The sequence below is a fragment of the Lithobates pipiens genome, unplaced genomic scaffold (assembly GCF_037356315.1).
Source record: "Lithobates pipiens isolate NorthernLeopardFrog02 unplaced genomic scaffold, aLitPip1_a1.2 Scaffold_8, whole genome shotgun sequence".
NCBI classification, from domain to species: Eukaryota; Metazoa; Chordata; class Amphibia; order Anura; family Ranidae; genus Lithobates; species Lithobates pipiens.
The window spans coordinates 86,948,435-86,973,148 of record NW_027507903.1 but is presented as its reverse complement, the minus strand read 5'-3'; the positions used below and the strand labels follow the sequence as shown (position 1 = coordinate 86,973,148).

The following is a 24,714-nucleotide window of genomic DNA, read 5'->3' as shown; positions in this document are numbered from 1 at the left end:
TAGCTCTCCCTTTTGGCTTGGCATCAGCCCCGAGTCTTTACCAAGGTATTGGCTCCTGTTTTGGCGTCAATGCGGGATCACGATCGTGGGTTACCTAGACTATCGCCTCCTGAGAGCGTCTTCCGCCTCAGAGTTAGGAGGATGTGACGATCACCATGCAGACCCTGCAGGAATTTGGGTGGCTGGTGAACCTAAAGTCTGTGATCGTACCAACTAAGCGTTTGGAATACCTAGGCTTACTGCTGGACTCCATGGAAGTGAGAATGTTTCTCCCTTCAGACAAGCTGCAGACTCCCAAAAGCCGCGGTAAAACTTTATGAACCGCAAGTGGTTGTCGCTACGCTTCTGCATGCGACTCATGGTGGTCTCCTTTGAGGCAGTACTGTATGCCCAGTTTCACACCAGAGTCCTGCAGAAAGATCCTGAAGAAATGGGACAAATCTGTCATCCCTGGATCGGCAGATTCAGGTGAGCCAGTTGGTCAGGGATTCCCTGATCTGGTGGCTGAGGTCCCCGGTACTTCGGTCTGGAAATTCATTCCTACCTCTGAATTGGACAGTGATCACAACGGTCTCCAGCCTAACCGGCTGGGGTGGAGTAATGGGAGTTCATTCGACCCAGGGCCTCTGGTCGGAGGAGGAATCCAAGTTAACGATCAATGTGTTCGAGCTACGAGCGATCAGGCTGTCTCTCCACATGGTCGATAAGTCGGACAACACCACGGCGGTGGCATATGTCAATCAAGGAGTAACAAGAAGCTCAACCACCGCACAGGAGGTCGCTCACATCCTTCAGTGGGCAAAGCGACGTGTACCGGGCCTGTCAGCCATTTTCATCCGGGGAGTGGAGAACTGGCAGGCGGACTACTTAAGTCACCAGATGCTGGACCCAGGAGAATGGGCGTTGCATACGGAGTTGTTCAGGCAGTGGGGCACTCCAGACGTGGATCTTCTGGCCTCCCCGTCTCTATCGCAAGGTGCCGAGGGTCCAGGACAAGAGATCCTTGGGCAGACGTGTCAGACGCGCTGTTGGCTTCGTGGGGTCAATACCAGGTGATCTATGCCTTTCCTCTGCTAAAACTGTTACCGCGTCTGCTCTGCAGAGTGGAGGCCAAAGGGATTCCAGTAATTCTGATTGCCCCATATTGGCCCCAGCGTCCCTTGTACGCAGACCTAGTGCGCCTGGTGGCGGACGCCCCTGGCGACTGCCGTTATGAGGGGACCTGCTGTTTCAAGGTCCGATTCTCCATTCTGCTTTGCTGGTTTTAATGGCATGACTATTGAGAGCCAGGTGTTGAGCAACTGGCGCCTTTCTGACTCGGTGATTCCAACTATGTTGAGAGCACAGAAATCTTCTCGGAAGATATATATCGTACCTGGAAGGCCTACGTCCCCACTCACTCTCGTGGGCACTTTTGTTCAAGGGGGCCGACATGTAGTTCCTCCAGTGCGCCCACCGTTACCCTCGTTGGATCTGAATCTGCTGTTATCGGCACTTCAGAAATTGGCATTTGAAAATATCAGAGATCCCTTTTGACCCTTTCCCAGAAAGTGGTCTTTTCTAGTGGCTATTACATCGGCCAGGAGGGTTTCAGAACTGGCGGCCTTGTCTTGCAAGTCGCCCTATCTGGTTATCCACAAGGATAAGGTGGTGTTGCGTCTGCAACCTTCTTTTCTGCCGAAGGTGGTTTTGGCGTTCCACATCAATGAAGACATTGCGTTACCATCTCTGTGTCATAAACCGACAAATTCTAAAGAGGTGGCCCTCCATTCCCTGGATGTGGTACTGGCCTCTGAGGGTGTATTTGTCGGCTTCAACTCCCTTTTGGAAGTCAGACTCCTTGTTTGTTTTGATGGCTGATCTGAAAAAAGGCATGGCGGTCTCGTTGGCCACTATTTCCAGGTGGATCAGCCCCCCCTTTCCAGTCACGACCCACTCCACGAGGGCTATTCGTACGTCTTGGGCCTTTCGACATCAAGCATCTGCCGCTCATGTGTGTAAAGCGGCAACTTGGTTGTCTGGTCACACCTTTACAAAATTCTACAAAGTAGATGTCAGTGCATCGGCTGATGCTTGTTTTGGTCCCAAAGTTTTAAAGGCGGCCATGTAATTTGCAATTGCACAATTTTTTTTCGTGTGCTTGTTTTTTAACAAAAAAAAAAATTACTTTTAAGTAAATGCACTGTTGCCTTTGTTACCGTAAGTTTTTGAGGCGGTTTGTAAGGTAGTACTCCTCAAACTGGGAGTAACTGTTTTACCCACAAGAAAAAAAAAAAGTTCTATGCTGTTGCCACTGTTTTGTGGGTGAAGTTTTTTATACTGTTTCCCACATGCCATTGTGGGTGTAGTTTTTCTGTTTCCCATCCCTTGTTTTAGCACTGCTTGGGGACGTCAGCCGGTGAATATGAGAGAATAGGATTTTTTGTACTCGCCGTAAAATTATTTTCTCTGTAGTTCACCGACTGACACAGCACCCTCCCCTCTATATTTTTATTTTATTTATTTTTACGTTATACTGCTTGTTGACGTACTGAGGCTGCAGGAAGCAGACTGGGGGGTTGTTACCTAAGGGACCTCCCCTTGGGCGGAACTAGAAAGTTCTGGTTTTGTTAGAACATGTTCTGCCTAGTCCTCTCCTGAAGGTGACGTAACAACCTGATGGTCTAAGAAAGGAGCTGTCGGGAAAATCCTATTTTTTTGCCTCCTTTGGAATTCATATGGGCTATATCGGTAAGGTCTTATTGGTACTGATTGCTTGTGATTAGCATACATTTTTTTTTTTTTTTTTTTTTTTTTTTTTTTATTCCCTCATTAATATTTTTTGGGGTGTGATCAATTTTTATATGCACCTTTTAGGGTTTTTTTCTAATAATTAACTTTTTTTTTTTTTTTCCTTTGAACATGTTTGCTTGTTAGTGGGATGTGCACTTGTTTCTATTTCTCTATATGAAAACAATGCTTTAGTATGACAGTCTTGTTGCTATGTGAGCTCAGTCTATTCTCCCATACAAGTTTATTTATTTTCTTGGTATCTCCCGATTGAATCGCACTCGTTATCCAGACCCCTACTGTAATGTGGTTTTCCTGAGCCTTCCTTTGCTCCATTGAATGAGGCAAACTCCTCCCCCTTGTCCACTCAAGACTTTTCAGCTGTACTCAGCTGCAGGGAAAAACTGCCTGCAGAGCCTCTAAGCTTACCTCTGCGCTATCTCTTGCAGAGTATCTTCTCCTCCAGAGCCTTTAAATCAAACCTTGACTGTCATTACTATCACCTATTCAGACTCCCAATAGCCTTTTTTTTTTTTTTTTTTTTTTTTTTTTCTTTTTTCTGAAGGTATTAAAGCCAGCCATAAATGATTTGTGTCCCTGTTGAACCGGTCGAGATTCAAAGCCTTCATGGGCAGACTGATTGTACCCAAGTGGTTTGTTCAATCCACTTGGGTACAACCAGCCTGTCAGAGTTTTCATGCTATAGTGCTCCAATAGTGTCGGTGAGAGGAGTAGTTTGTCATCCGTGATGTCAGCGGGAGGAATAGAGCCATGTAGTAGTATGAGAATGTGTCCCAAGGGCTGGATAAAGGCAAGCAAAGGACCATAGTTTGGAGACCACTGATGTAGACAGTGCACCCCTTTAAGAATGGGAAATCTTCCAACTGCACAAACTAAGGATGCAAAAGGCTGGTGTACCCCTTGTTCCATTTTGTGTTTCTGAAGAGACTTTTTGAGGCCCTGCAGTCTGATGCCATTACTTCAGATTTTGTAGGGACTGTTATCAGAATTATTGTAATGTGTTCTACCCTGCATCTGGAGGATCTGGCTGTGTTCTAGACTTTGGGTCTATCAGGGCCCCTACACCAGCAAAAGACCTTTCCTCTATAAATCTATTTTTGAGAGTGATATCCACATTTTGCTATATAGACCGGGAAGTCCCTGGCATGGCTTATCAGTTTCTTCACCACTTATTGAGCTGTCTCCCTACCAGAGCCTCCAGTCTGGCTCTCCAAACAGGACCCCACCTTGAGTCAGTTTTTTTTGGTTTGGACTTTGATAGGTGCTGTAGTACCTTCCGGAGTAAGTCCTTTGTGACCCCGAACAAGAACCTCGGTCCTTATGCTGGCTGCCACTAATTACTATTCTGGGCCAAGTGGTCCACCCTAAAAGGTAATGCTTTGGAATCTGGCGTTTTCCTACAGGCAGTCTCTGCACTGTGCCGGAGAGGTTTGCACAGCTGGGTGTTGTTCATCTCCTGCATGGGAGGGCCCTTCGCTGCTTGCTATGAAATGCTTCATCGGACTCTCCGTTGGGTCAGAAGATTCCTGGAACCATGTTCTGTGCTCGAGGTTAGGCAGGTCCCTGAGACACTTTGGGTGTTAAAGTGCATTTTATTTCCATTTACTTCTGGTGCCCTTTCACTAGTGTGGTGGGGTTTTTTTTTTTTTTTTTTTTTTCCACCTAACCAGTTTGGTCCAGTCACCTTTATTTAGGCAAGTTTACGGTTTCCCAGCCTCTGAGGTCATGCTCCGCTCTTCTTTAGAGTTAATCTGTTTCTGAAGAGGGGAGAAAAACTCATTTTAGGATGGCACTGTTTTTGATCTAATGTCCAATGTTAAACATAACCACGCCCCCCCCTTTTTTTCTTTTTCTTTTAAGACGCAGGGACATGGCAGAGAGGGAGCGGCGGGAAAGAGAGCGTGTAAGAATAATGCGAGAGCGTGAAGAACTTGACCACCTACAGAGGGAGCGTGAAAGACTTGAAATAGAAAGACAGAAGTTGGAACGTGAGCGAATGGAGCGAGAGCGCCTGGAAAGAGAGCGTATTCGAATTGAGCAGGTAAGTGCATTTAATTTTTTTTTTTTTTTTTCAGTGGTCATAACATTTGGAATAGTTTTGTTTGGCCGAACAAAGATTTGTCACGATGCAAATCTCTAACTTCTCCAATTAAAACTACTTTTCCAGCCTCTGGAGCTTCAAACTAGGTTTATTAGTTGAATCCCTTTAGTTCCTGTACGATGGAAAGCCATTATAGTAGCATATATACTGCCAACTATGATTTAAAGTAAGCCTTTCTTGGGGTGCCATTGCCAGTCCTCTTCTGAAGTTTCTGGTTGTCTGGCTTGTACACCCAACGGTGTTCACTCAAATTTTTGATTTGGTGATCTGGGGGCGATCGTGCATATTTAAAGTGATCGTAAAGGATCGTTTGTCATACTTCACTCCATAGCGCAGCTCCTTTTGCACAGTGGCCCCGAGCATCCTCTTCTGGGGTCCCCCGACGCTCCCGAGTCCAGCATTTGCATTCACACGAATGCTGGACTTTGCCCCGGCACACACGTCATTGGATTTGATTGACAGCAACAGGAGCCAATTGCTGCACTGCTAGCCAATCGTGACACGAGACACTGGCTAAAGTGGGTGTACTCGTCCCCGGCACGAGTGAGGGTTCAGATAAGTAAGCCGGGGGCACTGGTTGGCTGCTGCACTGCTAGCTATTTTTTGCCTCAATACATAGACTGCATTGAGGTGAAAAACCACGAAGACTTACAACTACAAGAAGTCAGACGTTTTTTGCATGCTTGCTTCATGTAGCGGTCACGATTAAAAAAAAAAAAAAAAAAAATTTGATCACCTCTGCGGTTTTTATTCTCCCCTTAATCTTTTAGAACAGCCATCTGAGACCCTGTGGGGGGAGGGGGCGTTTGGGGCTCCGGTTTCCACTACCGAGTGCGGTAGATGGAAGCGCAGGCCTAGTCAGCGGTTCCAGGCTGGCAGCAGTACACAGTGCAGAGACCACGCCAGGCTCTGGTACCGCATGGAAGGCGGGTGACGTCACATCCAGCGGAAGGTGCTGTCACTTCTGATTTGACCCGCAACAACTGGTAAGGCAAACCCACATGAAAAGGCTACGCGCATGCAGTTTACCGCAGAGAGGGAAATGTAAAGTAGTACTTTAATGCCTGTGTGGTTTATATATTTTTTTTAATGTCTTTTACGGACAAAACAGACAAACCCAGACCCCCTCATAGGTCTAGTAAGACTACACTTGGACTCCTGGGGAAAAACACTCTGTAGAGAATGTATTAACAAATTAGTACAGGAACATACCACTGAGCAGTGCAGTGAACTAGCGGCATCAGTAAAAGAACTTTCTAGTACATTTGAATCTTTTAAAAGCCTTTTTTGAAAGGTTTCAGATCCTGCAGCTTCAGACTGCTCCTCCTTCAACACAGCAGGTAGCGTTACCAAAAACTCAAGTATTACCATCCACTAGTGCATGTCCTCCAGTCGTCTCCAGGGAAGAGGCTGATGAGGAGCCAGACAGTTCGGTCTCTGGCTCCCAGGAATCAGAGGGAGAAGCTCTGGAAGGGGTTTCTAGAAAGCCATCCTAATACAAACTTTCACTCGAAGAGGTGAACGATCTCTTGGGGGGCCATTTATACCACGTTGGCTATGCAAATGGAAAGAAATCCCTATCTCTACCAAATGTGTGAGGAATTAGGGAAACAGGAGAAGAATTTTCCGCTACGTGAGGTTTTAGTAGAGTAGCAATAAAGGAATGGCAGGACCCAGAACTTTTTTTTTTTTTTTTTTTTTTTTTTTTTTCCAAAAGCTAATTTAAAGTTTTGGAATAACCCCAAAACTAGACCGTTTTCTCCCGAGTCTCGAGGCACACAGACTTGGCCTTAGAGGACACAGGGGTCCTGTCCGACGCAATTGAAAAAAGGATGGACTCCCTCTTAAGTCGTGGGAAGCCTAAAACCAGCTATGGCAGTAATTTTTTAGTAGCCTGATATGTAAAGTTTTGGCTGACTCCAGATACAGGCCCACTTTGAGGAGGCAACTGCACAAGAACAGATTCTATCCTCTTTCCCCATGGTCCTGTGAGGCATCGCTCATATTGCCGATTCCTCAGCAGAATCTGTATGGATGGCAGACAGATCCTCCGCTTTATCCAATTCTGCAAGAAGAGCCCTGTCGTTAAAGACTACTGCACTTCTAAAGAAAAACTTTGGGGGATCCCATTTATAAGGGACTTGCTATTTGGGCCAGGGTTGAAGAAAGTGCTAGATCGCATTACAGGCCAATAAACTATGCTCAATAAGGTGAATAATGTCAACATTAGGATTACTAACCTCAGTAATCCTGGCAGTACAATGGGCATCTTAACATTTTCTGGCCCCTACAGATGTTTATTTTAAATGTATGGGACCGCAAACAAGAGTTCTTAGACATACAGTTTCTGATACGAACACAGTTGAAAAGATCCCTGTGGAGAACATCAGAAAACAGAGGACGGATGTGGGCCCTACCAGTCACCCGAAGGGCGTAGGGTGGGTAGCACCTCTAGTGTCCCTGCTAACACGAGGAACTTGGAAAGGGGAAGAGTTGAGATCATCCACTTGGAAGGAGTTAAAGGCAGTACTTCTAGCACTTTGATCCTTCCAGAAAGAACTGAAGCGGTCATCACTTACATGTCAAGTCAGACAATTCATCAGTAATTGCCAACAAGCAGGGAGGAACAAGGAACCCTGTGGACCTTAGAGGAAATCCTAAATTGGGGAAAGAAAAATGTAGCCCAAAAACAGTACATTTTAAAAGGGGAATTAAAGAAAGTGGCAGATTTCCTCAGCAGAAAGAAGTTGAGAGAAGGCGACTGGGTATTGAATAAGGAAGTGTTCAAACGGATCACACATGTGGGGAATGCCTCAGGTGGATTTATTTGCCTTAAGAGGTTCAGGTTTTAGTCTCCCTGAAAAGGGAAGGTGGTGCACTCGGAGTAGACACACTAGCACAGAAGTGGGCATTCAACAAATGTTATGCCTTTCACCCACCAGTGCTCCTACCAGCAGTACTAAGAATTTCTTAGAGAACATGTCACCAATTCTCATTGCACCATACTGGCCCAGGATACCGTAGTTCTCTATGCTCAAAGAACTTTCTGTAGAATCCCCTTGGTTACTACCAATCCAGAAGGATCTCTTCTCCCAGGGACCAGTGTGTTTCCCCCAAGTGGAAAGTGGAACCTGGCCGCTTGGTTTCTGATGAGCAGTTGCTGAAAGCAAAAGGATTCTCAAACTGCTTAATTGATGTACTGCTGAAAAGTAGGAAAATGGAGAGTTGCACCATTTACCAGAAGGTATGAAAATGTTATAACAAATGGTGTACAGAGAACCCCTTTAAAACACAAATTTCAGATGCTGTTTTCAAGTTCTTGCAGAGTGGAACAGATAGAGGTCTAAGCCTCAGCACATTGAAAAGTCAAGTTTCAGCGTTGTCCTTGTATCAGGAAAGAAAACTAGCATCCAATCCATGGATATTTAGTCTCTTGAAATCCCAATTTCAGAGGCTAAGATTTTATTTTTCATTCATTTTGTACAAATCTATCCAGCAAACAAGAAATTATGCTCCATATGTTCGACGTCAGGTAATACGTCCTACATTATTTGAATGAAACAAAAGCCCACAGATTCCTTACTCTAAGCGGCCAGGAAAGAGCACATGGCCTCTAAGCACCATAGCCAGGTGGCTAAGAGGCGATTGGTCAGGCTTATAAGTTGGCCTCTGGGATCTGCATGCCTTCTATCGGTTATCACTCCATGAGATCAGTGGCAGCGTCGCAGGCAGAGAACTGGAGCAACAACGGCACAGATTTGTAAAGCGGCAGCATTGTCCAGCTTCGCCACTTTTGTAAGACACTATAAAGTGGATCATTGGTCTGCAAAGGATCAGACCTTTAGACTCAAGGTCTTACAAGCCCTAGTCCCACCCTAAGGGTAAGTGCTTCTCAGGTGGATGTCCTGAAAGACTCCAGGAAAAGACTGTGACCAGTAAGTAACTTAGTTTTTCCTCTAATCTTACTGCTAATGTTCTTTTCCTGGATTCTTTCAGGACAGCACAGGTACTCGCCCAAATGTATAAAATAGTTGAGGTTTCGTTACAGGAATTGTTACATGGTTTGACTATGTGTCATATGTTGTCTCCCCAGTGGACTGGAGGTGCTTTTAAACTATAGCCCTTAAAGCGGCCGCCATATAGCTATGGTGATGCGCACAGGGGAGCCAACCTGCCGCTGTTTAACGATGGGAGCTGGTTGGAAATGAGTTAAAATGTCGTCGGGTTTCTGTGATGTAAAAAAATTTGACTTGGAATTTAAAAAAAAATTTTTTTAGATGTTTTTCCACCTTCTTAATATGACCTATAAATGGTAAAACTCCGTTAAAAGACAAACTGAAATGTTTTAGTGGGGGGGGGAATAAAAAAAGCGAATGTGGTTGCATAAGTGTGCACACCCTCTTAACTGGGGATGTAGCGGTGTTCAGAATTAAGCAATCACATTCAAACTCATTCAAAATGTTGGGTCTCTTTCACGCTGAGTCGCTTTACAGGTGGTACAGCGCTAAAAATAGCGCCTGTATAGAGCCTTTCCTGTCTCTGGAGTAGTGCACTTGCAGGATGGTAAAAAGTCCTGCAAGCTGCATCTTTGCAGTGCTTTAGGAGCGGTGTATACACCGCTCCTAAAGCACCCCTGCCTATTGATAACAAAGCGGCAGTGTCGGCAAGCTGCTGCGGCTCTTTGCGGGTGGTTTTTGATTCTTTGGAAGCTCTTTGCAGACCATGGCTTTTGCTGTAGCATGCAACTGAGGGATCTCATTGATAAAAGGTAATAGAAGGGTACAAATTTTTTTTCCAGGGCATTAGATATACCATGGAACACGGTAAAGACTGCAATCAAGTATAGAAAATATGGCACACAAAAACATTACCAAGAACTGGACGTCCTCCAAACTTGATGGAAGACTATAAAACTGGCCAGTGAGGCTGTCAAGAGGACTACAGCAACATTAAATGAGCTGCAGGTTAATCTGGCAGTCTTGGCTGTGTGGTAAATGTGACGGCAATCTCCCATCTTGTTCTTATGTCTAGGCCATGGGGTAAAGTGGCAAGACTTAAACCCTTTCTTACCAAGAAAGACCTCCAATCCCGGCTAAATTTTGCAAAAACACATCAGAAGTCTCCCAAAAGCATGTGAGAAAATGTTTTCTCTAATGAAACCAAGGTTGAACATTTTACCCGTAATTCTGATATGTTTGGCGCAAAAACGCTGCACATCACCAAAAGAACATACCCACAGTGAAGCATGGTAGTGGCGGCGGCATGCTTAGGGGCTGTTTTTATTCAGCTGGAGCAGGGGGCCTTAGTCAAGGTAGAGAGGGAATTATGAACGGTTCCAAATACCAGTTAATATTGGCACATTTACCTTCAGGGGTCTGCTACGAAGCTGAATATGAAGAGGCACAGAGACTGAGCTGTGAAATGCAGCTCATGGTCACCACTAATCTGTAGCAGGCGTGAAGAACTCCTGACCATGTGGCCTTTCTGTAACTGCCACAGTCATGTGATCAGCCGAACCTCTTAAAAGGATGCTGGGGGCGGTAAGTTGCCACTTTTAGAGTTTTTTCCTATAGCTACTTGATTTGGGTCCTGCTTGCACAAAAATCTAAATGGAGTCTACCAGATTGGTCAGTTGCTTAATTTCAGCGGTTCTGGAATGGTGGGTTTAAACAAAGATGCTGGATTATGGAAATTCTTGGAAGGTCTGACAGCTGATTCCTGCTTGCAGGGCTCAGGTCTTCTTGAAAATGTATTGTTTCAGGAAACTTAAAAGAATAGAAGTTGTCAATCAACCTCCTGGGACCAGGTGATTCAGCTAGCCCAACTGCATTGCTCTGCCTGTCTTCAGGGTCTGTCTAATTAGGGTGATGTCTGATAATGCCATGACTGTGGCATACATCAACTATCAAGGAAGGACAAGAAGTCAAGCTGCTCAAGAGGTAGCAGATTTGATCTTGTCCTAGATGGAATTCTATGGCAAACACATTTTGGTCGAAGAAGAATTTGATCGTGTATTACTGGGTTGTTAGAAGTTTATCTTCCCAAAGGAAAAATGCCACACTCAACATCATCGCGCTTTAGAGTCCATTCACACTTTGACTTTTGACATCAAAATTACATGACAAATCACACACCATTAATTTCAATGGCACCTGTCCAAATCACTCAGACTTTGAAAAGGTGCCTGCACTACTTTAGTGTGATACTAGATGTAAAGTCGAATCAAAATTGCACCAAGCGTCACGCAGGTAATTGTGTGACTTTGGAGTCACGCTAATGTGGAAATAGCCTTATTCATGCATCATTTTTTGACTGCACCTATATTTGATCAACCATTTTTAAGGATGGAGCACACAAAGGGCAAAATTGGAACCAAAAATATCTGAAGAGTACCTTTTGAGAATTGCTACTACATCCATCGAACTGGATATTGATGGGTTAGTTTATCAAAAGCCTTGTCAAATATTGCACTCGTTTTGTTGCCCTTATATTTTTTTTAAAAAGGCAAAAAAATTTATTACTCAGGTACATCATCTATCTATATTTGTGATTTAACTTGTGATCTGCTCGTCTTTGTGCTCATCAGCTAGCCTTATTGTTGGGGTATTTTATGTGTGGCACAAGACCATTTCTTATCTTCTAGTGTGGCTCAGGAAAGGCAAAAGGTTGGACCTTGTTCTGTAAACGCTATGTATACCATGGTACCTTGCTACCTGCTAACAGTAATTTGCTGTATTGACTCTGCCTCCTATAATTCCTCCACACAGCTCCTCTGTAGTTCAGAAAGCAGGCTGTGTGAATTCTGTGACAAAGTAGTGCCTACACAAAGTGCATATTGGACATGTCACAAAGTTCATTGAAGTAAGAGTGTGTGGATCTTCACAAAGTAAGTTTGATAACTTCCAGATCGTTCAGACGGAGGACTAAAATAGAGATAATTAAAATTCTTTGTTGAACCCATTGATTTTTACATTTTGCCCATAGATGCTTTATGCTCTGACCTTGTAGAAATATGTAAAGCGACTGTCTGACAAACTATTCTTTCCACTAATGCTACTCACTTGCAGCTGTGGTCTGAAGTGAAGTTAAAGTAGGATTATAATTGCCTTTTTGTAGTGACCCCAAAGTTAATGGACATAAGGCTTGCAATTGTAGTTTGCAGCTATTTGCATGCAATCTTTTTGATGCAGACCTCAAACCAATGTAGCTGCAGTCTCAATGCAAAGTCATTTTTATTATATGGTTCAGTCCTTATAGTATGCAAAATATTGTGCATGTGTTGCTCAGGAGAGCATGATTAGGATTTATTTGTGAAAAGTAGATGATGGGGGTTTTTTTTTTTTTTTCTTTTCGTCTTCAAACTGCCTCCTCCTGCAGTGCTTTTTCAGTTATGTGCTGTTTTGGAACAAAGCTTTATTTAAATATGTTGTACTTTGCAGGAAAGACGAAAAGAAGCTGAACGCATTGCACGCGAACGGGAGGAACTGAGGCGACAACAAGAGCAGCTTCGCTTTGAGCAGGACAAGAGAAACTCGTTGAAACGACCTCGTGATGTTGACCAGAGGTATCTTATGTTAAGGATGGCAATGGGGGTGATCAAAATCTTGCATGCTTGGGGCAAATAAAGATTATTCGTCCTTTTTAACTGGACTTTCCTGCTCTGGTTTATGCTAAAAATAACCAACCACTCACTTGGCAAAATGTGTTCTCTTTATAATTCAGTACAGGATATAGCAATTCATAAAGCATAGGTTATATGCCACTACCTTTTTCGGGTCCTGGTAGGGGGGCTAAGCAGGTTTGTCCCGTGTGTGTGTGTGTGTGTGTGTGTGTATGTATGTATATATATTATACACGCATACATTTTTTATTTATTTTTTATTGTATATGTATGTATGTTCTTTAAATGTCTCCTAGAAACTGTCGCAATTGTACATTTTGCTAAGAGTGCATATTACATGGGTGGCCCATATGGGGAAATGCTCTTCTCCTTGAGGTGTGTGTGTGTATACCTACATAGGGGATGCATGGGTAAATTTGAGAGGTTATGGGCACGCAAGCTCTTTACAGGGCACTGCTTGTGTGCATCTTAGTGGTTGATCTATTGAAACTAGCTTGCAAAATCTGGTTCTTCCAGATGTATTGTCATATCTTAATTGAACCAGCTAGTTAGAGCTGCACCAGATTTTCACACTCTAGTTATAGTTAATCAGTCCCTTTGGTGTCTTTTTATTTTTTTATTTTTTATTTTTTTGGCTCGCATTAGAGCTGCACTATTCTGGCCAAAATGAGAAATCACAATTCTTTTTCTTAGAATAAAAAGGACACGATTCTCGCAACATAAAATATTTCACATTATACAAAAAAAGCGAACTTTACTGTTTGTGTTTTTATTTTATTTTTTTTAAATTGCATTTGAAAGACCGCTGTGCAAATACAGTGTGGCATAAAATATTGCAAAAAACTGTTTTATTCTCTAGGGTGACTACTAAAAAAAATATTCATTTTTGGGGGTTTTAAGTAACTTGCTAGCAAAAAATTTTTTTTACTTGAAACCAACAAATGTCAGAAAAAGGTTTAAGTGGTTAAACTTTTTTCACTTAGTCTATTCCATTGACAAATTGTTGCAATGTTTATATTTTAAGTTCCACTGATAAAGAATGTTGTGATTCTTGGCAGACTGCCCAGTTTTTCTTGAGGGCTGTGACTTCAGAAGAGTAGAGAGAATTCCTTGTGAAATGGCTAAGAACTACAATCTAGTTCAAGGTTATCTGCTGCTGTTTCTAATTAAAAAGTATAAATGTGCATGCACATTAGAAGTAAACACACTGAGACACTTTCAGCTCGGTTACTTCTAACTTCTGCTTTATTTCTGGGCGGTGTCAATATTTTATACAGAAAGATTTGTCATTGCTATGTCAGTCTAATGGGTACATCTCATTGGTTAAAATACAAGAGAAATGGAGAAACTTGATGCTTGAACTTTGGTTGAGGCTGGTTATGTCATCACGCCTGCGTTCTTCTAATGCGTGGGATGTAGGGTATAGATGCCATCTTTAGTTCCAAACAGAGAGCCAATCTGTATACTACATAAGGAGTTGCATAGAAACATGTATACGCATAAGCAAATAGACATTTTCTGATTATCAGTATGTACATTAGATTCCTTCACACTTGCGTAGAAAGAATTGTGAAACCCTAGTCGAAATAGCAATAACGATTCTTGACAATTGTGCAGCTCTAGCTCACATTTAGCTTCGTAGATAATGCAACTATAGTGTTTACCTGTTTCAGTTTGGTCATTTATTAACTTTTAATACCAGAGATATTCATCTCTGGCTAGTGACCTAGTCCTTAAAGGATTCCTAGCTGTGCGCTTCTGGTGGTATTCCCCCATCCTCCCCTAGCCACCCTTGAAAGTTTTGGCATATAGTGCAAAGAATTCGCAGATGTCTGACAGCACCTGCCCTACAGTTGGCCATAGACACCTTATCTGTTGAACAGTCTAAGGCAAACTGAGATGAAGAAACTAAGGGTGAACTTTCTCCTAATATAGATTATTCTAATCTTCCTTCAAGATTGAAGGTTCCTCCTGTCAAATACAATGTCTCAGTAGGAGAGATCCCTGTATTCTCATTGTTTGCTGGCTTGTGTACCCAGTTATACTCTTTTATCTATCCTCTAAGTCGGTGATTCTCAACCAGGGTTCCTCCAGAGCTTACTAGGGGTTCCTTCAGCATTGGGCCATTTCTGTCTCTTGGATAAGTTCCCACTGACACCATCGATATTTTTAGCCATCTGTAAGGAGGTAGTTCTTTCCAATGACCACCAGTGTAAAGACCGTTCTTCCCACTGACCATAACACTAATGTATCATGAGTTGTAGATTTCTAATTTCTAGCAGGGGTTCCCCGAGACTGGAGAACTTTTTCAAGGGTTCCTCTGTATTGAAAAGGTTGAGAAAGGCTGCTCTATAAAGTGCTGCTTTTGGGAAGAAAGGAATTTCAAAAACCCTCATTATGGTCCTATTGTCAACCTTGGGTGTTTTCTTTCCTTCTGAGAAAGACAGGGTTTTTCCTGTTCTAAAAAGGAAACCCAATTTTTATTTTTATTTTTCCCCTGTGGTCTGGATGGCAAGTCTTTCCGTGACATTCGTCTTCAGCGCCACTTTCTTCTGTGTCTGATCTGTGAAGAAAAAATCTCTTGTTGGCACTTTCAGTTGCTCTTCATGTGACTAATTCTCATATTTTCTGGGTTTGGCTTGAGATTTCCCTACCTCTTGCACAGCTGCTGATTGTCAGCTTGCCTTTTTACGGGCTGAAGTAGATATTCTGCTTTTACCTGCTGAAGGCCTTGACCTTAACCCCTGTTGACTTTGATAACTCAGTGTTGGGAAAGGTCACGCCCCCATTCTCAGTTTTCTTTAGGTAATTGCCAGTTCTTCTCCACTACGCTTTGCCACTTGGGATAACTTACTTAACTCTTTTTCCAAGTTATGGCTGTTCCACAGCTTTTCCCAGTTTCTGCTTATGGATATTCCTTAGGTGCCTCCTAAACTGAGTTGGGCGAATATGAACACTTTTTTTTTATTTTTTATTTTGTTTTTTCCTTTCCTTCAATGTGTAATATTGCCCCATTTGTTGGCTTTGAAGACTGTTTTGCCCAGTGTGTTGATGGGAAACATTCTGGGCTTCTCATTCCTGCACGTGCGTCTACAGCATAGCACTTGGTACCCTGTGGGTTTTGGTTTGGCCTTGTATAGCCTCTTCCTGTTCATGTGCACTTTCTTCTGAAGATGGCTCTTGTCTTTCGGCCAGAGTCCATTCTCCTGCCGAGGTTCATTTCTTGGTCCTATACAGCATCTAGCATTCACAGCAGACATCTGAGTTTGTTTTTCATAACATTTGTGTGTGTGTGAAGATGTCCCATGGTCTATGAATTGAGTCTCAGTACAGCAAGAGACACCGCCGTTCCCTTACAGTTTATCTGTACTCTTGTAGTTGCTCGCTCAAAAAACCTGGATCAGTTGGGGTTATATGGATACACCAGGGGTGGATCAAGTGAAGCTTTTGCCATTGTCCAGTCACCTGAAGGTGATTGGACACTAAAAAAGTAACTTACTATGGGGTCCTAGGTAAAAGCTCTAAAGACTACCACGCTCATACCATCTCTCCATGAGGTCTGTGTCTGTATCTAGAATTTTGCTGACCGCTGTCAATGGTAGCTTATGCCTTGTACAAAATGAAAACCTTTTTAGATTTATTGAGACTTGAACAAACTTGTAACCCTTAGGAGAGATGATCCTTTTTGGAATGAGAACAAGAAGATGGCAATGGACACAGACTCTCGCTTCAGCCAAGGATCTGACTACAACCGTCAGCAGAATAGGTTCAATGACTTTGACCATAGAGAGCGGGGTCGGTATCCAGACTCTTCAGCTGCATCGTCTTTTGACAGGTAATACATTGAAACTTACATCGACTCTGAAATGAGACTTATTTTAAAGTTAATTGTGTAGTGTGTTCTCAATCAACACAGTAAGTTATTGCAGTCTTTACATTTTTGAAGTGGCTTTTTTTTTTTTTTTTTTTTTTTCTGTAGGTTGGTTACTGTAGAGGTTACTGACCTTCCCTGATTAATGGTTGAGCTATAATATTGCCTACTTAGTTTTCAGTGCCTGAAAGCAAAGCAGGAAACAGAGCATGCGTATGTACCAAGCAAGTCTGGCTGTCCTCCTCCTATTTAGACAATTACTAACTTAACCTAGTAATGATTTTTAAATTTTTCAACACTTTGCCTAAGATTTATATCGTACATCAAGCTGGATCTTTTTACATGTGTAGTTAAAAAAAGCTTCTTCAGATTTATATACAATGTACAATAGTCAACATGTCATTATTGCTGGTGTAAAGTGGCTGTTTTCGCCAAAGATCCTAACACTGTACAACACCTGAATTTGAGTAAAGCAAAAAAACATAACTGGGGGGACATGGGGGACAGGGATATACCGACATTTCACGGCATGGAGAAAGTTCCACCTCACGGTGGCCCGCACCCACTCATAGCTCTCAGCCCTGTGGCCAAAAGGCTCCCTCCCAGCCCCCTGGGAGAGGGGCTAAAAAGCCTCAATCACCTCTCCGGCTACATGGGAGTATCTCTCAGGGCCCCCTCTGTGGGAGCAGGTCCTACCGGGACGCCAGGGCCACCAGTTTGGTTCTCCGTCCAATGAAACCATCAGAGTGCTGGGAAGATGTTGGCTAAATGGAAAACCATAACGGGTTACAAAGGGTAAGCTGCACCTTGGAGTTGTTCTCCACTATAGACCTTATGAACCGTAGAGAGGAAAAGATGGGTACAGGTCATTTTTACTGCGATTAGAGTTGGTGAGACACCATGATCAGGTGAGGGTTCCTCTAACTTCAACAACACAACATCCAGGCTAGATGGCACTGGGTCTGTCATTACTAGGATTCCGCCACTGAGCCCAGATACCATTGAAACGTTCGCTTCTGTCCTTGCGCCTCGCCACCCATTCCTCTGCCTCCCTAATTTCGTCCACCTTCTTAACCACTTCCCTGCCCGGTGCACGACATTGTACATTGGCAGAATGACACGGACAGGCACATGCGCATACAGGTACGTCCCTTTAAATGTGCTGCCATGGCAGGCGCGCACTCTGGTCGGGACCTCGGAGTCCTACCCAGCGGACTGTATCGCTGCGGGGATACCCGCGATCGTCTCATGGGGAGGAAGAATGGCGAGATGCTAAAGTAAACAAGCATCTCTCCATTCTGCCTAGCAACAGTGACACTGATCTCTGCTCCCTGTGATTGGAGCGAAGATCAGCGATGTGTACAACACAGCCTCTTTTTTTTGTTTATGGCACAAAAATAACCTCAGGGCTGATCAAATACCACCAAAAAGCTTTGTAGGGAAAAAAAATGTAAATTTTGTTTGGGAGCCACGTTGCAGGTCCGTGCCATTGTCGGTTAAAGTGCCGAATTGCAAAATGGTCCAGTCTGAAAGTGGTTAAGTCACTGTTATAGTAGGAATCTGCGGGCGTTTCTAGGAGTTATAAGCTGCTTAACAGCGTTTAAGAGATGAGGGAGTGCGGTTTTTTTGGGGGTTTTTTTTTTTTTGTTTTTTTTTCTGTAGTGGCTCAAAGGAAGGCCAGGGAGGTGCAGGAGAAAATGAGTTGGGAAATTAGATTTTGATCTGCAGGGCATTTTTTATAAAGGCATGAGTTTCTACCCAGAATGGGTTAACTACAGGGTAGTCCCACCAAATATGGACGAGTGTGCCTTTTTGACCACAGCCACGCCAACAGCGGTCCATGGCAGAGGGGTAGATGCGTGATGGTACTGCAAATACCCGGTACCAGCGGGTCAGGAGCTTGTAATTAGTTTCTCGTGTGCTGGAATCGATGGAGCTGGAATGTGCGAGTCTATACATGTGCGACTGCTGGTCTGCTGAGAACTCAACCTCCAGATCACACTCCCATTCCCGTATAAAAGCTGGCATGCTGACAGCAGAGGTTGATCCCAGAAGCTGATATAGTTCAGAGGTCAAATGGGGATTGGGCTCTTCTATAAACAATCGTTCAAGCGGGTTAAGTGTGTCTAGTACTCTTATAGCTGCATCATGGTTCGCAATGAAGTGATGGAGTTGTTTGTGTCTACACCTGTCAATTCCAAATCTTCCATGTCTATCCCTCAAGGTGTATCGGCTTGCCCTTATTTCTGTGTTTTTTTTTAAATTTTAACTGAATTGTAGTTGGGGAAACATGAACACCCCACCTTTGGAATGGCTCTCAGATACGTCTTACATTAATGGGTATAGAAAATTGGTGCCTTTTATGTTTGAGTCAATTGAGGTTTTGAAAAGCAGTTTTGTTTCTTTTTTACGAAGTGGAAAATTATTTTGCAGACGTGACAGATTTGTACCACCAGAAGGCAAAAAAGGTTTTAACAAGAACTTTGATTCAAGACGAAATGATGCAGTGCAACCTCGAAATGAACCACGAGACACAGACAGGAGAGATCGGGATGAAAGGAGACCTGTGGGTATGGAAAGAGCAGGTGGAAACCGACCTGAAGGACAAAGTCATGAACGAGCAAGAATGAGCAATCCAGATATGCAGCATGGCCGTCACCAGAGAGACCCTCCAGGAAACCCACCACGCTCAGCTAGCTGGAAAGAAGGAGGAATGCCTCCAGATAAGCGTGATACAAGGTACAATCACCATTGTAGTTTTCACTGCTGAATAGATACTTGACAGTGTTTTGTAATTGTACTGCGGTGTTCAGATGACTTAAAGAGGAAGTAAACCCTGATCAGTTTTACTTCCCCTTTCATTCCTTGCAAAGGTAAAGCATAATGTGCTACTATGCATCGCATAGTAGCCCATTATGTGTCACTTACCTGAAACAGGAGCCAGCGAAGTCGCCGCTGTCCCCTGTAGTTCGGCGCATCCATCTTCTTGGTGAGGTCTCGCAGCTCCGCCGCTATCATTCAGCGAAGCCGCAATGACGTGACTCCTGCGCACGGGAGCCGAGACGCGCGGCATCTTCGTCACCGAAGCCCAATGAACTAGTGTACAGACATACATAGAATTTTTAAAGGGATACATAATTTTTGAGCTTTTCTTGTGTTAAAGGAGCCAAAAATGGCCAGCAAATTCATTTTTCATTTAAAATAATGAAAAGATGCATATAGTACAATCCTATATAAAACATTTTTTAAAAACTAATTTTTCAGACAGGTGCATCCTGCATTTTTGGGTATGGCACCAGCATTATCATTTGGTGCACCTCTGCCTGAAATGTTTGAGATACCGGACTACAGATTGTTGGAAGTGGTGCATTTTTTACCTCTAGGCATAGCAAATACTATATTGCCGTTTTTTCTTTTTAACAGGCCGGGTAGAGATGGACCTGGCCATTCTTCTAGAGGTGGTCATAGCAGTCGTGGAGGAAAATCTGGCTACAGTGGGAGAGATGGTGACCGGCCAGTCATGGCAGGGGATCGTGGTAGTGGACAAGTATGTATATGTTTTCTTTACTTTGTGCTTTAGGTACTTTAGTTGCCTGACCTTAAGAACGGTTTACTTAAAGTTAAGTAGGCTTCCACTGACCACTTGAAAAACTTGTCTTAAAATACTTTTTAACTCGGTCACTTTCCTGGAACAAGTTTTTTTTTTTTTTTTTTTTTCACATGAATAAGCCCTAGATGGGTTATATGCCACTACCTTCAGTTAATTGGACACTAGCCATCCTTTTTACCAGTGTACAATTACCTGAAGGTAGGCGCTTTTAACCCATGGTATAAGACTGCAGAGCCTGTGCCCTGCACTGTACTTTTAAGATACTAGATTTTTATACTTAAAGTGTAACTAAACTCTCTCAATCAGCATTGACTATTTTTTAACCTTTATGCTGCTAGCGTTAGTAAATAGGCAAGTACTGTGTTTATCGGCTTATAATACGCACTACTTTTCCCCCCTTAAAATAGGGGTAAATACGGGTGTTTGTGTTCTATGCCGACACAGGCTGCCGAAATGGAGCCGGATCTCCTGAGTACTTACCTTGCAGTCAAGCTCAGTCCCGCCCCCTGGACATCTCTTAGCATTGACATCCTGGCATTGGATGGCATTATGTCCATCATAGGATCCGGGCCAAGGGGCAGGACTGGGCATGACGCAGAGTACACAGGCTCTAATTTGGCAGCACTAGTCCCCTCCTTCCTCTCAGCAGCCTATATTTCGGCAAGGCTGCCGATAGACACTTATCAAGCTGCAGTGAGGAGCAAGGCTGCAAATGGGCACTGATTAGGCTGCATTGATGCACCCTGACAATTTTGCTTCAAAGTGATTTATTTTTAAAAAGTCCCCCCCCCCGAAACTTCCCTCTTAAATTAGGGTGCATGTTATACGCCGATTAAATACAGTATATTTTATTTACTAGTTCATTTTCTTCAGTTTCCAGGCCTAGTATAAATCCCTGAATATGCTTATGTCCCCCAAACTTTGCATAGTCTGCAAGAGCTGTCATTGCAGGTCTCAAATTTAGGGTGCTCCTGGCCCTGCTAAAATCTCAAGGCAACCTTTTCCCGAGGCACTTGGATAGCCCATAGCTGAATGACTTGGCCATGGTCTCATCTTAAAACATTTTAAAATGAAATATCAAAGGATTGCTTCTCTGAGTTTTAACTGTTGGACTCTCATGAACCAGGCATCACTCAACTTGCTTCTGCATGAGGAGAATCCTAACAGCAAAGTGGCTTTTCTGGTGGCCATCATCTCCATCGGGCGTAATTTCCAAGTTGGCCGCTTTTTCTTGCAAATAAAAAGGTGAAAGGTGGTCCCTTCCTTTCACCTTGAGGATCTCTCTTCCATCTGTCCTGCCCTCCACAGATTTCCTTTCATGTCTGGAAGTGGTCAGAGCAATAAGGGTTTACTTAAATACAACCTCCTTCCTTTGAAAAACAAATTCCCTTTTCAGTCCTCCCTGCAGGTCCCAAGAAGGGCAATATCTCTTCCTCTTTCAACGTAGCTAGGTGTTTGAGGCAACTCTTTTACAGGTCTAAAGCACTTGAAAGACAGGTGATAGGAATTTTAACTTGCCAGTAAATTCCAAATCTTGTACAGGCTACAGGTGCCTCCCATCTGATCCTTAGTTCTCCTTATTGCGCTCCACAAATTGCATGAATGGCAGGTTCCCAGCAAGACTTTCCCAGTGTCCAATCACATGATAGCTGATTATAACCCATGGGCTTTTACCTCGTATAAATCCTGCCTCCTCAAGATATGACATTTACAAGGAAATTAACATGCCCTTTTTTTCTGCCCTCTGTATACATTGTCTATTGCATGTTTGCCTGAGTTCCAGCTGCTAATGTGATGTGTTTTTGGAATACTGAATAAGGTTACCTGGCTACTTTTTGATTATAGCGGGGGGGGTTCCTTCCCCTTTTCTTCACAGTAAATGGTGTATATGTGTGTGTATATGTATATGTGTGTATGTGTATATGTATATGTGTGTATATATATATATATATATATATATATATATATATATATATATAATTATATTGTATATATTTTTTTTTTTTTTAAATGCAGCATTATAACGAGGGCAGACACATGGCCCCGGGAAGGGATAATACAGGGCCAAGAAAAGAATGGCATGGTCCAAATGTACAAGGGAGTGGATTTGACAACAGAAGAATGCCAGATGGTCGCAGTGGAGGCATGATGTCTTCTCATTCCAGGTTTGCAGTCTTTTTTATTTTTATTTTTTTTCCCATGGATTTTTGATTTTGTATTTATGTAATCTATTTTGCAATCTGTGATGTGGAAGAAAATTGGTACTTGGTGACCTAAGCACTAGAAGACCCCAGGGTAATCCCATTTTAATCAAATATTTGAATGCAATTTTTTTTTTTTTTTAACCTTAACAATGCTTATCACTGTAATTCCCACTCTGTTTCAAATGAATGTTTCAAAGTTTGCATAGTTTTCTCAAGCAGTCAGAACATGTAAATGTAACTTGACTCTACTTTAGGCTGGAATTTAAATTTGAACATCTTCACACTGAGCGTTCAGCCCCTGATGTATGAGGCTCCAGCATTTAATGGCTGTTGGAGGCCACAGGCGCACTATTCAGCTCCACTGCCAGCTTTCTTTCAAACCTTTCTGATAGTTGCTGTGGATGGATGATGCGCACTTGGTATGCAAGTTGTCTGCGTGCCAGGCATTATCAAGCAGCTAGTAACGAAGAGAAAATTGGCCTACAAAGTAGATTTTTAAAAAGGTTTTACTCAAGTTTCCTATCATCAAAAAATGTTGCACCACTGTTCTGAAAGCACGGTGTGGACTTTTCTCAGGGAGACAGACCCTGAGAGGCGTCCACTTTGCTTTTGAAACATTGTAACTTTTTTGCCGAAAATTTCAGTATATCCTACTTCAGAGTCGTCTTGATGTGCTGGATTATGTGTGGTGCTGCTGTAAAGCCCTGCACCCACCATGCCAAAGAGTTATCTATAATGTCTGTTGATAGTTTGACTTGTTATGCTGCCAGTGGAGCTGAATGGGTGGGTCTGTGCACTCCAGCAACAGCTAGATGCTAGAGCAGTGATGGCGAACCTTGGCACCCCAGATGTTTTGGAACTACATTTCCCATGATGCTCATGCACTCTGCAGTGTAGTGGAGCATCATGGGAAATGTAGTTCCAAAACATCTGGGGTGCCAACGTTCGCCATCACTGTGCTAGAGCCTCATGGATCAAGTGTCGTCCATTTTGCATGAGGCTTAAGTTGACTCTGGTGGGCTGAAATATTTGGCTTGTTTCTTAAATTGCTCCTCTTTTGCAACCAAGTAATGCATATCTTGTAGTTTTGCTGTTTGGTTACTAGGGATTATTATACTTATGAAGGTGAGGTTTGAGAATGCTTTTATGTACAATAATCATTAGCATGACACTTTTTGTTTGTACTCCTAGTAATGTGGCCATCAACAGAGTTGTACCGATGCCGGGTGGATCCATGCAGCGAGGAAGTGGCTCTGGATTCAAGCCTTTTAAGGGAGCACCTCAAAGGAGATACTAAGTTTTCACTTGCCTGGTTTTTGGAATAACTTATTCTTTTTCTTGTAAACTCTTCTGAATTTGACAAGGGTTTTCTCATATATATATATATATTTTTTTTTTTTTACCATTTTAATTCTTTGTTTTATGATGGACTTTTAATGGTATAGTGAAGTTGTTTCTTGGGCAAACGATCCTTGGGCAAATGATGCTTGGAAATAACTCCTAACAGTATTTGGATCCAATTGTTGAGAATATTTTTCTTTTGTGCAAAAATATCACGAACAGGCTTCACGGTGCAATGAACTTCTCGGCCAGCACACCTGACATTGTATTGTTTTGATGGATTCAAACGTGTTCCAGTGCAGAACTTGTACAAATGGTATAAGTTTCTATTATGTGTAGGGAATGTAAAATTTTGCCAAGAGCTAGTTATCTTTTCTTCTTCTGCCCAAGGCTTTCATAAATAAAACATTTTTTTGACTGAATAAAATGGTCCAAAGTTGTAGATGTTGATAGCCTGTCTCAAAGCAACCATTCAGCTACTGGAGTCTGGTTTTTAGAGCCCATAATATTTTGGACTAAAATGACTTTATCCTAGAACAATTTATAAGATGGAACACTGTCTGAATAAGTTACTTGCATAATAAAATTAGCTTTTTTACTGGAGCAATATTTACCGATGCAATTTTTTCCCTCAATCACTATTTGGAAATAGTCTGTGATAGGCTAGATATTATCTGGTTACTGAGACTGTGTCTTTCAAGATGTAGTATAGTTTTTTTGTTTTCATTTACATTTGAGCTTAAACACCATTAAGGCTCCCAATACTGTAAAATATTTTTTTGCACCCCTCTGGAATGTCAAGTTACACTGTGCTGTGATGTGAGTCCTGGCCATGACTTTTTTTTTTTTTTTTTTCCTCCAATGTCTTGTAAAATTTTTAGGTGGTATAAAAATAAAGCTGGCTTTCAGTTTTACATGTGTTTGAGTTTTTTTTTTTTTTTTTTTTTTTTGTATTTAGGGTATCACAATTCGTTATTTTGGGCCTCCTCTAATCCACTTTTTGACTATATACAGTTTAACGTGTATGTTTGTGCTATAAAGGTTGGGAAAAAAAAGCTGTACATCTTTAACACATACACTTCATGTTTCTTTTAAATACCTGAAGGACTCAGCCCGTCAATCTTAACCTAATGCCGTGTACACACAATTGGACTTTCCGACAACAAAATCTTGGTT

The 24,714-nt window shown here is 42.7% G+C and overlaps 1 protein-coding gene across 5 annotated transcripts in view; it reads left to right on the top strand.

The window, feature by feature from the left end:
* SLTM (SAFB like transcription modulator) overlaps positions 1-24,452 on the top strand; it is a 147,328-nt gene extending 122,876 nt beyond the window's left edge. For all 5 annotated transcript variants that reach the window (XM_077474176.1, XM_077474174.1, XM_077474173.1 and 2 more), the window contains 7 exons: positions 4,651-4,831; positions 12,331-12,455; positions 16,183-16,347; positions 18,817-19,122; positions 19,807-19,930; positions 22,010-22,158; positions 23,389-24,452. In XM_077474176.1, coding sequence (XP_077330302.1) covers positions 4,651-4,831; positions 12,331-12,455; positions 16,183-16,347; positions 18,817-19,122; positions 19,807-19,930; positions 22,010-22,158; positions 23,389-23,494 — 1,156 coding nt within the window. In that variant the 3' untranslated portion in view covers positions 23,495-24,452. The remainder of the gene's footprint in view (positions 1-4,650; positions 4,832-12,330; positions 12,456-16,182; positions 16,348-18,816; positions 19,123-19,806; positions 19,931-22,009; positions 22,159-23,388) is intronic.
* The last annotated feature ends 262 nt before the right edge of the window (positions 24,453-24,714 follow it).